The sequence below is a fragment of the Glandiceps talaboti genome, chromosome 8, assembly GCF_964340395.1.
Source record: "Glandiceps talaboti chromosome 8, keGlaTala1.1, whole genome shotgun sequence".
Lineage (NCBI taxonomy): Eukaryota > Metazoa > Hemichordata > Enteropneusta > Spengelidae > Glandiceps > Glandiceps talaboti.
This window is the reverse complement of record NC_135556.1, coordinates 5,660,686-5,677,754: the sequence shown is the minus strand read 5'-3', so window position 1 is coordinate 5,677,754 and position 17,069 is coordinate 5,660,686. Positions and strand designations below refer to the sequence as shown.

The 17,069-nt window shown below is 36.5% G+C and overlaps 1 protein-coding gene across 1 annotated transcript; it reads right to left on the bottom strand.

The window, feature by feature from the left end:
* Positions 1-4,798: 4,798 nt before the first annotated feature.
* LOC144438963 (nudC domain-containing protein 2-like) lies at positions 4,799-16,907 on the bottom strand. Its single transcript, XM_078128193.1, has 4 exons — positions 16,601-16,907; positions 14,864-14,912; positions 6,472-6,620; positions 4,799-5,251 (listed from the first exon to the last, which is right to left on the bottom strand). The coding sequence occupies exons 1-4, from the start codon at positions 16,793-16,795 to the stop codon at positions 5,171-5,173; spliced, it is 474 nt and encodes a 157-aa protein (XP_077984319.1). The 5' UTR covers positions 16,796-16,907; the 3' UTR covers positions 4,799-5,170.
* Positions 16,908-17,069: the final 162 nt, after the last annotated feature.

The following is a 17,069-nucleotide window of genomic DNA, read 5'->3' as shown; positions in this document are numbered from 1 at the left end:
TGTATGTGTGAGAAAAGGGCATTATCTGTAGACATATAAATTCATTCTATCTTTAATTTCATAGGAAAATATCAGTTACTTTACCAATAATGAAATGTGATAAACTGATATGCATATTTCTGACACATTATGACATCACACACTAACATATTTGCATATGTGTATGGAGACTGAAGAGGAAGATTGACCACCTAACACTGCACTCATTCATTTTTCAATACTCGCATTGAAACGGACTGAAATTTTGAGGTTCTAAAAACAAAATGTGTACATTTGCATATCAATCATTACAGCATAACAACTAGACTGTCGACAGTCGCTCGCGCCTTTTTTTCCTACGTTTTATCTAAACTCCGGTCCGGCGCAACACTAGTATAATCGCAAACTGATTTCGAGGGCCGAATTGCGAAGGCCCAAGCTCGGGCCTTCGGCCCTTGATCACTTGGGCCTTTGGCCCTCGATATCAGTTTGCGATTAGACTAGTGTTGTGCCGGATCGGAGTTTAGATAAAACGTAGGGGGAAAAAAGGCGCGAGCGACTGTCGACAGTCTACATAACAACACAAAGGCTTATCATCATGTCGTGAACAATTCATCTAAACACCCTTAAGAATGTTCCCACAAAATTTCAGACCGATCTGCCCTAGTTGTTGAGTTTAATTTTTTTTACCAAAAATCACATTTTTGACCAAAATCACACACCGGTGGTAAGATCATTTTGATTTTAACAAATTCCCAACTAGACACCCTAGGTAATACACCAACCAAATATCATGGTAATCGGTCCAGCAGTTTTTGACTTTAAGTTGTTTACATACATCCACAGACAGCCAGCCAGATAGACAGACAGACAGACAGACACTTTGCCATGCCTATAGCACTACTGAACCTTATCAGTTCAGTTGTGCTAAAAATGAGCATTCTAAAAACTATGGCCACAGGCTGCATTGCATCCCTCAAGAGTAGGTCTCATCATTACTTTGGGTTAAAAGTCTTGTTTGGATCAGGATTAACATTTGGTTTTGCAAAAATACTTGCATGACAAAGCTATGTTTGAGAGAGCCCAATGGAACACTGTCTGATTGCTAAAAGAAAAACAATATGAATGCTGATTTTGTCTTCAATTTTGGCAATTAAAAAATATTTTCAAGCAATCAAATTGACTGTTTCACAGAGCCGACTGAAAACTATGTCAAGCCTTAAAAAAGAAAAAAACGCCATGACGATTGACAGATGTTGTCTCTGATTTGGGCAAGTAAAGATATTTTGATTGCTTGAGAGAACCAACTGAAAAACACTGATTACTAAGAGAGAAAACAACTCTGATTCTGGTGATTTTATAAGTCTTGATTGTGTGAGGGAAACAACTGAAACACAGTTTGATGTCTTGAGAATGAAAACCCATGAGGGTGGCACAGTTCACAGGAATTGAAAGCACAGATTAAAGATAGAATTACATGAACCTGATGTCAAAATCTATCTTATCTACTTGCCCAGAACACAGTAACATAACCCTCTTTTAGCTGTCTCCTGATGTTATTAAGGATATCAAAACTGTCTACTCCTTTTTTGGCTAGTCATTGCAAAAATGCTGAAATATCATAGACCTTTTAAAAATCATTTTAGGAGCAAATCGATCAGTGCCGACACTGTATGATGGAGGTGGCTGAGTTTATGCACAGGGGCTTGGACACTCTATGACACCCTCTATGGCCTCATCAGAAAGAAAATAGTGCTAATGGTGTTGTAGCACAACTGTACAGTTTAGGTTTTCATTTTTTAAACATATTTATTCATATGCTAACCCATTCCTGTTGTTTATCTATGCAATACACCCCATCATTATATTGTTGCTATAAAGTATCAGTGTTACTTTATTAGTTGCTTGGGTGATTATGCCATTGTTATGAATGTTTATCAATTTACCTAACTATACCTGTTGATACCTATGCAATACTATTATACTGTTGCTACCCACAGTGCCTTAGTTGCTAGGTGATTATATGTCAATGTTTTGAATGTTTATTATTTACCTAACTATGCATCCCTATAGTTATGTTTGCAATATACATCATTTCACTGTTGCTATGGGAGTGGTCTTGTTGCTAGGCATATGTATTCAATTTTGAATGTTTATCTATTTCCCTATCGATGCCTTGTCATCTTTGCAATATATATCATTTAGCTGTTGCTATGGGCATTGTCTTGTTACTATGTTACTATGCACACCTGATCATTTTTAGGATGTTTGTGCAATTGCCTTCCCGATCCCAATTATGTTATCCTTGCAAAAAATGCTGCTGTTGTTAAGAGTGTGGTCATGGTTGCTAGAGCCAGTTGTATCAATATGTCTTGAACAACATGTACAGAATAACACCTCTGAAACATACTCACAAAATTTCAGACCCATACTTTTTTGACCAAAATTGAAATCTTCAGTCCTAATTTGTATATCATTGATGTGATTGTCATGTAATGAATCTGCCCAGTTGTTTTTTAGTTTAACTTTTTTACCAAAAATCACATATGTATGTTGTAGTCATTTCATGTGAAAAAATTAACATTTAATACATACCCTAGTTAATATCCCCACAACTGATACCGATACAAATCAGTCAGGGAGTTTTTTATTTTTGTTTACACACACACACACACACACACACACACACACACTTCACCATGTCTATAATACTACTGATCATCTCAGTTCCTATACATTGTAATTTGTACCAAGTATTCTGTAGATAATGTCGTACGCAAGCATTTACTTAACCTGTTGCCCTTTCACATTTAAAGAACACTGGGTGTTCAATTCATAGCATCCAATTTCATAGAGCTCTGCTATACACTGACTTGATAACGTATATATATCAGTGAAAGATACAAGATCACTCGGCTGTTTGGGGTCTGATGTCAACTAAGATTTGTCAACATACAGAATTGGTAAATAAGTACTCGTATGAGTGACGGAGATGATAGAACCACTTAGCAGGACATGAATGCACCAATCACTTGCTGTGCTGTACCTTTTAACACAGTTGGAATTCTTATAATGATTATTCCTGCGTCACAAAATTTCACCTAAAAATAACTCTTCATTTCTTATCATCATTTTGTCGTTTGTTGTTTTTCAGTGCCATGGCATGTTTAAATACAAGGTAGTGTTTTGACCCAATTTTGTGTCATTGCCCCAAAAGTTGTGAAAAACTCCCTCATTGTGGATCTGATTCATTCAGGGTACATAATGTAAGAGCTCAGGTTCATAAAAAGAGACAAAAATGATCCCTTAGACTTTCATAAACCATATTTTTCTACTGATGCAATGAAAAAAAATACCGCCAATGGCGTTGTAGCACAACTGTACAGTTTTTAAAATGTTTATCCATATGCTAGTCCATGCTAACAATAAGTGTTCATTTGCTGAATGACTATCTTTACGATATATGCTATCATTTGGCTGTTGCTATGGGCGTGGTCATGTTGTTAGATATATTTACATACATTTGTGAATGTTTTTGTTCACTTGTGTATGAATTCCTGATATTATCTTAGCAATATACATGATCCTTTGGCTGTTGCTATGGGTGTGGTCTTGTTGCTAGGCATATTTACATACATTTTTTGAATGTTTATTCAATTGTCTATTAATCCCCATTGTTATCTTCGCAATATATGTGATCATTTGGCTGTTGCTATGGGCGTGGTCTTGTTGCTAGGCACATTTGCATACATTTTTAGAATGTTTATTCATTTGTTTTTCTATTCCTGTTGTTATCTTTGTGAAATACACGACCGTTTGGCTGTTGCTATGGGCGTGGTCATGGTTGCTAGTGTATTTGCATACATTTTTTGAATGTTTACTCACCTGCCTACCAGATGATGTTGTTATTTGACCAAAATATACTGCCATTTGTTTGTTGCTAAGGGCGTGGTCATGGTTGCTAGGGCCAATTTGTCAAATGTTTTGAAGAAAATCTGCAGAATAACACTTTCAGAAACATCTCACAAAGTTTCAGACTCATTGACCAAGTACTTTTTGAGATATAAGTTTTTGACCAAAAATGAACATTCTTACACCTAATTTGCATATCACTCATGGAATCATTGTATGCTTAATATTTCTCAGTGACACACGCACACACTCACACGCACACACTCACACGCACACACACACACACACACACACACACACAGACAAGCGCTGGGCGATACCTATAGCACTACTGAACCTCAGTTCAGCTGTGCTAATAAAACCTCTTGGTGACGTATACTGTAGTTGTTATAAAGAGATTTGTGGTTTACAATGACGAAAAGACACCATCAAACAAACAACAACAAACCTGTTCTCTCCCCTCCAAGAAATACCCTCAACAGTCCCCCCCCCCCACACACACACACACACACACACACACAAACCTAAAGTAAAGGCAAGATTCAGTGATTAGGCCAACTAGATGCAAGTACTTTTGGTCAAAGTCAAGGTGAAATTAAGGGGATGCAGTTCCAGACACTAATACTACACTTCTATGTTATGCAAGAGATACAAATGTAGTCGGAAGATGGCACTGACCTTGACCTTTGAAAGTCAAGGTCATCAGAGACTTCATGTAGTTGCTCATCTATACATTACTATTGTCTGTGTCAAGCGCAATGGCTCCATTGTGAAATTTGTCGGCAAAAGCAGCAATCCTGTACACAGATATACTCACACAATTTGTAATGTTATGGTAGTTTGAACTTTATACCGTCATTTTGTTTTACAAAATTACAATGGAACAGACAAAAAGATGAAATGTTTGGGATGTGCTTACATTTGAGAATGAAGTTAAACGCAAATGAATTTATCAATCATTCACATTTAATGCACCATGGAGAAAAGAATATTAATTTGGTATTAATTTCATAATTTGCCTGTTACATGTTCAATGCATACAAGAAATCATTATACTGCTTGATACATGTACGCATAACCAAAAGTACTTAGGTACGAAGTCTTTTCAGAGCTTACAATGTCAACTGACCAAAGTACATGTATTATGATTTTTATCTCAGGGAAATAAAATCACGATTTTATACGATGCCCAAATGAATGTGACTATCACCAAGTTTGATTTGTGCAAAGTACAAAGTCAAATGATCACCTTTGAATGGAATAGTATAAATCATATAATTCAGTGCTGTGATGGTAAATCTGGACCCCCGCCGTGGTAATTTCCAGTGATCTCAGCTCCACTGAAATCAAATCCTGGGTTCTAAATGATAGAAATCACATAGAATTAAAGTTAGAATTGGTGGTACCTAAGAAATAGAGAGTATACATAGAACAAGGAAGTTGACTTATTCTCATACATGTACATGATCATAGTAATGCATGTGTTATATGTGAGGAGCAGAAATTGTGGTGTTGATCAAGAAATTTAATTGTTGACTGTTATTTTTATGATGTGCCTAAGGTTGTTAAATTCTAACTGCGGGTACCAAAACCTCAGACAGGTTTTCTTAGCTAGAAATGATTGTTTTTCTATCACAACCACCACCACCACCACCGCCACCGCCGCCGCCGCCGCCGCCGCCACCGCCACCACCACCACCACCACCACCACCACCATTTATTGGTGACCCTATTTATTATTAGTGTCTAATTGTTTCACCCTAAAAATGCTGGAAACTGGTTGAAGAAACAAAACTGTGTGTGTGCATATGTGTGCATATGTGTGTGTTTGTGTGACTGTGTGTGTGTGTGTGTGTGTGTGTGTGTGTGTGTGTGTGTGTGTGTCTCTGTGTGTGTGTGTGTGTGTGTGTGTGTGTGTGTGTGTGTGTGTGTGTGTGTGTGTGTGTGTGTGTGTGTGTGTGTGTGTGTGTGTGTGCATGAGTGCATGCGTGAATGCATGCATGTTCATGTTAGTTATTTTGGAGTTATTTAGGCAAATCAATGATGACACATTGTGATTGAGATGACAGTATATACCAAGACAGACTTCATAACAAAGACTAGAGTCTGTCAAATTTTTGATGTCCTCTATTGCAGCCTTGGAAAAAAAATTCACAATGTCACTGATGGTAAGATTGCAACACCACAAGCAGTTGTCTCTTGGTGAAAATTGTCGTGACCATTTATCAAACATAGTTTCCTTCTGACTCTTAATTGTCATTTCTAATACATTACTGTGAGAGAGACAGCCAATCTTAGTGATGTCAAACATATTATTAAAATGAGCAGATTAGGAGAGAGGAGTGAACTGTTAACAATACAGAATACCTTGGTATTAGAGATAAACTGGTAGATAAACAGAATGGTTGTAGTGTGGCTAAAATGAACACGAAAGGGTAAATCATGTATATCACATGTGCAGTTATACAAATTTGAAGCATAGCGGAAGCTATTTTTATCATTACAACAATGGTTGTCATTACAGTGCTTGAGATGTCATAGTGACTGAGTCAAGTGCTCCTTAATAACAAACAAACCTACCTCTTTCTGAAACCTTTCCAAGGTTAGTTTCTTTTCCATCAGATCAAATGTGTAAGGGTCTGTTTCAAACTCATTAACAAGGAGTGATGGCCAACAGCTTTGACTACCTCGGGGTTTTGTCAAAACAATTCGTAGGAACTTTCGATCCTCTGAAGAAACACCAAAAAGAAGACAAAGATTTAATAAAAAATCTATTAGCAATATATTTCAGTTAACAAGTCTTCTGCATTTGAAGAGATAGACCCTAACACTACATGTATTGTACTATTAATTCATATTAATAGCAAGTTCATAACATTATTCATACTAGCAATGTCTGCTCATAACATAAAGTGATGTTAATAAGACCATTATACCATGTACGAGCAAAGTTGAACAAAAATATGGAATATATACTCTGGTTGTTCTACGTCACGACAAACACACATCTATGTCACTGGTTCTGCTGTGTTCGAAATATGAGTCAAAATGTTCAAAATTGCCATTACTTTCCCTGATTTTTCTTTGATATTACTGGTGCTGGTATAATTCTGTTATTCTTCATTACTTTTCTTCATTCAGCCAGAAAATACTTGTGACCTAAGGGGTTGTCACTACTTGTCTAGTGACTTGTAGAGAGAAAGACCCCTTAGGTAACTCGGATTTTCCTTGGCTGAACAAAGAAAAATATTGGAGAATAATACATTTGTATCTAAAGGTCAGTCTGATTAGACAATCTTTGAGAATATGAATGTTGACATGCACCTAAATGATGTCTCAATAAAAAATATATATACAGTTTTATTAAGCAAATTATGATTTAAGCCTACAACTGATTAGTCAAGGTCAGAGGTCAGACATAAACAGAAAGCTTATTTCTATAAGTTTGGATGTACACACTTTTAATTGCATTCATACTAGTTAGAATGTAGTACAAAACTATTTAAAAGTGTGGAGTAAATTGTTTAATGACCTTGAATATGAAAGCTGCAGTCGTTGATTATAGTGTTTTCAGAAACGTTATCCCATATAATATTTATTTAGACATTTTAATCGTGACCCCATTAAAAAAACTTCCAAAATTAAATTTGAACTTGAAGATGAAGTTCAAGGTCAGAAGTCTGTCTAAATATTCACCTTATATCTTATGATGTGTGGGTACCCCTTAGAATTGAAAATATTGGTCAAGGTCTTATTAGAAGATTACTTTTGATAATGTGAGGGTAGATACTTGAATGGTGTCTGAATGTATACAACTTTTGATAATGTGAGAGTAGATACTTGAATGGTGTCTGAATGTATACAACTTTTGATAATGTGGGGGTAGACATTTGAATGGCGTCTGAATGTATACAACTTTTGATAATGTAGGGGTAGACACTTGAATGGTGTCTGAATGTATACAACTTTTGATAATGTGAGAGTAGATACTTGAATGGTGTCTGAATGTATACAACTTTTGATAATGTGAGGGTAGATACTTGAATGGTGTCTGAATGTATACAACTTTTGATAATGTGAGGGTAGATACTTGAATGGTGTCTGAATGTATACAACTTTTGATAATGTAGGGGTAGACACTTGAATGGTGTCTGAATGTAAACAACTTTTGATAATGTGGGGGTAGACACTTGAATGGTGTCTGAATGTATACAACTTTTGATAATGTGAGAGTAGATACTTGAATGGTGTCTGAATGTATACAACTTTTGATAATGTGAGGGTAGATACTTGAATGGTGTCTGAATGTAAACAACTTTTGATAATGTAGGGGTAGACACTTGAATGGTGTCTGAATGTATACAACTTTTGATAATGTGAGAGTAGATACTTGAATGGTGTCTGAATGTATACAACTTTTGATAATGTGAGGGTAGACACTTGAATGGTGTCTGAATGTATACAACTTTTGATAATGTAGGGGTAGACACTTGAATGGTGTCTGAATGTATACAACTTTTGATAATGTGGGGGTAGATACTTGAATGGTGTCTGAATGTATACAACTTTTGATAATGTAGGGGTAGACACTTGAATGGTGTCTGAATGTATACACCTTTTGATAATGTGGGGGTAGACACTTGAATGGTGTCTGAATGTATACAACTTTTGATAATGTGGGGGTAGACACTTGAATGGCGTCTGAATGTATACAACTTTTGATAATGTAGGGGTAGACACTTGAATGGTGTCTGAATGTATACAACTTTTGATAATGTGGGGGTAGACACTTGAATGGTGTCTGAATGTATACAACTTTTGATAATGTGAGAGTAGATACTTGAATGGTGTCTGAATGTAAACAGCTTTTGATAATGTAGGGGTAGACACTTGTATGGCGTCTGAATGTATACACCTTTTGATAATGTGAGAGTAGATACTTGAATGGTGTCTGAATGTATACAACTTTTGATAATGTGGGGGTAGACACTTGAATGGTGTCTGAATGTATACAACTTTTGATAATGTGAGAGTAGATACTTGAATGGTGTCTGAATGTATACAACTTTTGATAATGTAGGGGTAGACACTTGAATGGTGCCTGAATGTATACAACTTTTGATAATGTGGGGGTAGACACTTGAATGGTGCCTGAATGTATACAACTTTTGACAATGTTGGGGTAGACACTTGAATGGTGTCTGAATGTATACAACTTTTGATAATGTAGGGGTAGACACTTGAATGGTGTCTGAATGTATACAACTTTTGATAATGTGAGAGTAGATACTTGAATGGTGTCTGAATGTATACAACTTTTGATAATGTAGGGGTAGACACTCTTGAATGGTGTCTGAATGTATACAACTTTTGATAATGTGGGGGTAGACACTTGAATGGCGTCTGAATGTATACAACTTTTGATAATGTGGGGGTAGACACTTGAATGGTGCCTGAATGTATACAACTTTTGATAATGTGGGGGTAGATACTTGAATGGTGTCTGAATGTATACAACTTTTGATAATGTGGGGGTAGACACTTGAATGGTGTCTGAATGTATACAACTTTTGACAATGTTGGGGTAGACATTTGAATGGCGTCTGAATGTATACAACTTTTGATAATGTAGGGGTAGACACTTGAATGGTGTCTGAATGTATACAACTTTTGATAATGTGGGGGTAGATACTTGAATGGTGTCTGAATGTATACAACTTTTGATAATGTAGGGGTAGACACTTGAATGGCGTCTGAATGTATACAACTTTTGATAATGTAGGGGTAGATACTTGAATGGTGTCTGAATGTATACAACTTTTGATAATGTAGGGGTAGACACTTGAATGGTGTCTGAATGCATACAACTTTTGATAATGTGGGGGTAGATACTTGAATGGTGCCTGAATGTATACAACTTTTGATAATGTGGGGGTAGACACTTGAATGGTGTCTGAATGTATACAACTTTTGATAATGTGGGGGTAGACACTTGAATGGTGTCTGAATGTATACTACTTTTGATAATGTGAGAGTAGATACTTGAATGGTGTCTGAATGTATACAACTTTTGATAATGTGGGGGTAGACACTTGAATGGTGTCTGAATGCATACAACTTTTGATAATGTGGGGGTAGATACTTGAATGGTGCCTGAATGTATACAACTTTTGATAATGTGGGGGTAGACACTTGAATGGTGTCTGAATGTATACAACTTTTGATAATGTGAGAGTAGATACTTGAATGGTGTCTGAATGTATACAACTTTTGATAATGTGGGGGTAGATACTTGAATGGTGTCTGAATGTATACAACTTTTGATAATGTGGGGGTAGACACTTGAATGGCGTCTGAATGTATACAACTTTTGATAATGTGGGGGTAGACACTTGAATGGTGCCTGAATGTATACAACTTTTGATAATGTGGGGGTAGATACTTGAATGGTGTCTGAATGTATACAACTTTTGATAATGTGGGGGTAGACACTTGAATGGTGTCTGAATGCATACAACTTTTGATAATGTGGGGGTAGATACTTGAATGGTGCCTGAATGTATACAACTTTTGATAATGTGGGGGTAGACACTTGAATGGTGTCTGAATGTATACAACTTTTGATAATGTGAGAGTAGATACTTGAATGGTGTCTGAATGTATACAACTTTTGATAATGTGGGGGTAGATACTTGAATGGTGTCTGAATGTATACAACTTTTGATAATGTGGGGGTAGACACTTGAATGGCGTCTGAATGTATACAACTTTTGATAATGTGGGGGTAGACACTTGAATGGTGCCTGAATGTATACAACTTTTGATAATGTGGGGGTAGATACTTGAATGGTGTCTGAATGTATACAACTTTTGATAATGTGGGGGTAGACACTTGAATGGTGTCTGAATGTATACAACTTTTGACAATGTTGGGGTAGACATTTGAATGGCGTCTGAATGTATACAACTTTTGATAATGTAGGGGTAGACACTTGAATGGTGTCTGAATGTATACAACTTTTGATAATGTGGGGGTAGATACTTGAATGGTGTCTGAATGTATACAACTTTTGATAATGTAGGGGTAGACACTTGAATGGCGTCTGAATGTATACAACTTTTGATAATGTAGGGGTAGACACTTGAATGGTGCCTGAATGTATACAACTTTTGATAATGTGGGGGTAGACACTTGAATGGCGTCTGAATGTAAACAACTTTTGATAATGTAGGGGTAGACACTTGAATGGTGTCTGAATGTATACAACTTTTGATAATGTGGGGGTAGACACTTGAATGGTGTCTGAATGTATACTACTTTTGATAATGTGAGAGTAGATACTTGAATGGTGTCTGAATGTATACAACTTTTGATAATGTGGGGGTAGACACTTGAATGGTGTCTGAATGTATACAACTTTTGATAATGTAGGGGTAGACACTCTTGAATGGTGTCTGAATGTATACAACTTTTGATAATGTGGGGGTAGACACTTGAATGGTGTATGAATGTATACAACTTTTGACAATGTTGGGGTAGACATTTGAATGGCGTCTGAATGTATACAACTTTTGATAATGTAGGGGTAGACACTTGAATGGTGTCTGAATGTATACAACTTTTGACAATGTTGGGGTAGACATTTGAATGGCGTCTGAATGTATACAACTTTTGATAATGTAGGGGTAGACACTTGAATGGTGTCTGAATGTATACAACTTTTGATAATGTGAGAGTAGATACTTGAATGGTGTCTGAATGTAAACAGCTTTTGATAATGTGAGAGTAGATACTTGAATGGTGTCTGAATGTATACAACTTTTGATAATGTGAGAGTAGATACTTGAATGGTGTCTGAATGTATACAACTTTTGATAATGTGGGGGTAGATACTTGAATGGTGTCTGAATGTATACAACTTTTGATAATGTAGGGGTAGACACTTGAATGGTGTCTGAATGTATACAACTTTTGATAATGTGGGGGTAGACACTTGAATGGTGTCTGAATGCATACAACTTTTGATAATGTAGGAGTAGATACTTGAATGGTGTCTGAATGTATACAACTTTTGATAATGTGGGGGTAGACACTTGAATGGTGTCTGAATGTATACAACTTTTGATAATGTGAGAGTAGATACTTGAATGGTGTCTGAATGTATACAACTTTTGATAATGTGGGGGTAGATACTTGAATGGTGTCTGAATGTATACAACTTTTGGAGGTATGAGGCAAAATGTGTTTTTTTTATCAAAAATATAGCTGCCATTTTGCCAAAAAGGTCAAAGCTACCAAATTATTAAAGTGACATGCATATGCCTCCTATAGTGTTTGACATTTGTGCCAGGTTTGGTTAAAATACAGTTCTGTGTGTCAGAGATATGGCTGGCCATGGAAGGATGGATGTATGCAGTTGTGGGCATGGGTTATTCCTATAGCCCCTCTGAGCTATGCCAATTAAATGGTATGATTAGGCCAAAGAAAAAGAAGAAGAATTGTTTGTGGTCAGGACAGTTTGTATAAAGTGGTGCAACGATGTGATTTAAAAAAAAATTGTTTTATTCAATCTGCTATTTATGGCAGTTACTACATACAAGGTTGGGTATATGGATCACTAAGTTAAAACTGCAGTATTGTCATTATTTAACAGAAGACAGTTGTCTAAAAGTGTTACAGGGGAAACTGATAACTCAATCATGTACATGTATATAATCATTGCCAAGACAACAAATTGTGACCTTGCGTCAATGGGATAGTGTCTGATTATTAATCAAAGTAACAGCTGATTTCATAGAAAATTCAGATTAAATCATTTTAATCTGCTTGATGGATATAACATAATCATGTACATGTACATGTATGTCATCATTACTATGGCAACAAATTGTGTCCTTGCTACAATGAGATACTTATCCAAACAACAGCTGATTTCGTAGAAAATCAAAATTAATTTCTTTGAATGCCAGACGAGAGTATAGCAATAATACATGCTTTTCAATGAAAATTACCGGCACTACAATTATCTGTCTGAGTCGTGTCCTTGTTCATCTTGAAAACAAGATGTAATTCTTTGTCTTTAATGCAACCTATATTTCATCAATACTTGTAAATACAACTTTCACTCTGTAACAGTTGAATACCAATTAACTATATACAAACAATTAAGGTGTCAATTACTTATGCTGATGTCACCAGTACCTCTATCTATCAGTCTGTCTATTTCTACCTGATGTCATCAGTACCCCTATCTATCAGTCTGTCTATAATTTCTACCTGATGTCATCAGTACCCCTATCTATCAGTCTGTCTATTGTTTCTACCTGATGTCATCAGTACCCCTATCCATCAGTCTGTCTATTGTGTCTACCTGATATCACCAGTACCCCTATCTATCAGTCTGTCTATTGTTTCTACCTGATGTCACCAGTGCCTCTATCTATCAGTCTGTCTATTGTGTCTACCTGATATCACCAGTGCCTCTATCTATCAGTCTGTCTATTGTTTCTACCTGATATCATCAGTACCCCTATCTATCAGTCTGTCTATTGTTTCTACCTGATGTCGTCAGTACCCCTATCTATCAGTCTGTCTATTGTTTCTACCTGATGTCACCAGTGCCCCTATCTATCAGTCTGTCTATTGTTTCTACCTGATGTCATCAGTACCCCTATCTATCAGTCTGTCTATTGTTTCTACCTGATGTCATCAGTGCCTCTATCTATCAGTCTGTCTATTATTTCTACCTGATGTCATCAGTGCCTCTATCTATCAGTCTGTCTATTATTTCTACCTGATGTCATCAGTGCCTCTATCTATCAGTCTGTCTATTGTTTCTACCTGATGTCATCAGTGCCTCTATCTATCAGTCTGTCTATTATTTCTACCTGATGTCGTCAGTACCCCTATCTATCAGTCTGTCTATTATTTCTACCTGATGTCATCAGTGCCTCTATCTATCAGTCTGTCTATTGTGTCCATCTGATGTCATCAGTACCTCTATCTATCAGTCTGTCTATAATTTCTACCTGATATCATCAGTACCCCTATCTATCAGTCGAGACCTGTCTATTGTTTCTACCTGATATCATCAGTACCCCTATCTACCAGTCTGTCTATTGTTTCTACCTGATATCACCAGTACCCCTATCTATCAGTCTGTCTATTGTTTCTACCTGATGTCATCAGTGCCTCTATCTATCAGTCTGTCTATTGTGTCCATCTGATGTCATCAGTACCCCTATCTGTCAGTCTGTCTATTGTTTCTACCTGATATCATCAGTACCCCTATCTACCAGTCTGTCTATTGTTTCTACTTGATATCACCAGTACCCCTATCTATCAGTCTGTCTATTGTGTCCATCTGATGTCATCAGTACCCCTATCTGTCAGTCTGTCTATTGTTTCTACCTGATGTCGTCAGTACCCCTATCTATCAGTCTGTCTATTGTTTCTACCTGATGTCACCAGTGCCTCTATCTATCAGTCTGTCTATTGTGTCCATCTGATGTCATCAGTACCCCTATCTGTCAGTTTGTCTATTGCTTCTACCAAATCTGTGTAGAAATGTGCTACCATTTGACCTATGAGGTAGAAACCCTTGTGTGTCTATACTGAGCAACTTAGCAAAATTTGCTAAATAATAACAAAAAAGTGCTGTGACCTTCTTGTGGAGGTCCTCTGCTCACACTGACATTTCTGTGTTCATATACATGATATGGTACCAGGATGTATTTATCACTGGTACAGCATTTGGTTTATGACAAATTTGAATAAAGTTTATTTCTCTTATTTTTAGAGAACTTGCGTAATGATCGGGGTGGTGAATTTTTAATTCTTACAACTTAAAGGACATCAACTAAATCAGCTAGGACTGTGCCTTTAAATCACATGTATTGTCAAGATACATACACAATTTGTTACATGCTGGATGAATTTCACTCTGATAATATTATCATAAAATTTGCATACCTAGACTCCATATACACTCATCTGCAACAACTTTTTCTTTTAGTTCACCCTGAAATATAAAAAAACCCCACCAGAACAGATTATTTACCTTATAACGCATACAATGTACTGATCAAGTCTTGTACGAAAATTTAAGTCTTGCTAGTGCTTTTGGTAAGGTTGGAAAGTAGGTAAATCTACCTGGATTCCCTAGTCATTTTACTGGAGTTTTCTATCAAAGTTATAGTTCAATGTATGGGAAACTGTGCCAGTTTCATCTGTTTTCACCACCAGGGTTCCCAAACCTTAGCAAAAACACAGCTTCTTTCATTAAGATCATTAGGTTGATTGAAAGTGCAACTGTATCCTCCAAACCACAACTGCTTGCTTGAGATATCTGCATCTCTGGAGATATAACAGCACCCCCATTGGCCACTTCTCATATTCTTTTGTTTTTGCCCTCTATGAATGCTGCCATTACCCACCCCTTCATTGTCACATAGTGATATACCATTTGTGGATATTTTTTACCTTGACAAACTTATAATATTATTAATGATTCTGGCAGGGGGATGCTACCCAGTACACCCCCCCCACACACACACACACACGTCCACCACCACTTTTCCCAAAGGCGAGTCCCCATCTACCGAGGTAGATTGATATCTAGGTTGTCTTGATACTTCACATGTACAATGTATATGAATTATCACATCATCTCCTATATACTAGTATATATTGTTACCATGGTAATTGCAGTATCTCATAGATCGTGGACTGGACTCTAGAATCTATGGGTACCTACATGGTGAATTTAAAAAATCTATATTTAAAGATGTGCCGAAACTCTTTACTGGACAGAATATCATTCAGTATTCACTGCTGGCCACTGATCATCACAGACAGACAGACAGACAGACAGACAGACAGACAGACAGACAGACAGACAGACAGACAGACACACACACACACTTGACCACCAGGTACAAAGTCTGTACTGATTTTTAAGTGCAGACCCTAAAATCAATGTGATGGGATTTATTGTATATCATAATATGTGTGCTGCTACACAGATATACAATTATTTACCCCTTGGTGAGTCAATACCAGCACAGGCATTTGAATCAATCTGTATTTTCAATTATTTAATGAACAGTAATCTTTACTAAAAATATATATATATATTTTATGATGAAGACTCATCTGTGCATGTGAATAGTTACAAATAAATTAAAACTTTGTACTGCACCAAAATACTTATTCTGTTAAGTCATGTACGTAAACAAAGTGTGAGACTCAAAGCTTTCAAAGATTTATTCAAGTATTTTGGTGCAGTACAAAGTTATAATTTATTTGTAAATATATATTTGTGCAGATTGATTAAAGTGCCTATATTGTTCAACATCATGAGTTAGTCCGTGATAGAGGGATTGTGAACAAAGCAACCGTTTCAAACACAGTGACTTGTGAGCTAATATTATATTCTATTCAAGGATGGTCACAATACAAAATACTGTAATGACGTTCTTGGGTATTTATGAATAATTAAAAAAATGCCATCACAGATATAACACTGTCAAGTTATTTTTGGAATATTTGTAAATACCTATTACAGTAATAACGTTCATTATTTTGAATATTAGCTCACAAGTGACTGTGGTTAATATTCAAAGACCGTTTCATTTGCAGGTAGTGCGATAAGCAATAAACAAGGCCTAAAAATAATAGAATTACAAGTAAGTAAATTATTTTCCGTGCCTTTATCAATTGCTGTCCCCTGACAACTACACTTATTTGCTTAGTCTTGAATTCTACGGCGATCTCTTTTGCCCTGGTTCCTTCCTCCAATTCCACTTCTACGTAAACTTCCTCCATTGTTTGGTACCACTGTCCCCATGGTGTCTTGCACGGGACATGTCCACTACGTTCATCAAAATGTACATCGGAAGCCATTTCGCGAGAACTGATTGAGGTTCTGGAAAGATGTTTACGAGTTTGAAGTGTTTTACGATGTTAAGATGCAATTCACGAACGAATTCCTGTTTACTTCATCACATATGTGCACACCGACTGACCCGGAAGTAGTTGGCGGTGGGGGAAATTTACGACATTCTTTGCGACATAATCAAAATAAACGTTACATTGTAAAGCATCCTGAATTCGGCGTATTTTGTCACAGATGTACCTGAAATTGTACAAAATATTCTATGAGGTGGAAAATGTGTCA

What these genes read in the sequence shown, in the direction of transcription:
- LOC144438963 (XM_078128193.1), bottom strand. Translation starts at nt 16,795, where the DNA reads ATGGCTTCCGATGTACATTTTGATGAACGTAGTGGACATGTCCCGTGC. An exon ending in GGGGACAGCAATTGATAAAG is followed by an intron (nt 14,913 to 16,600) that starts GCACGGAAAATA and finishes TTTATATTTCAG; the next exon opens with GGTGAACTAAAAGAAAAAGT. An exon ending in TGAGTGTATATGGAGTCTAG is followed by an intron (nt 6,621 to 14,863) that starts GTATGCAAATTT and finishes GTGTTTCTTCAG; the next exon opens with AGGATCGAAAGTTCCTACGA.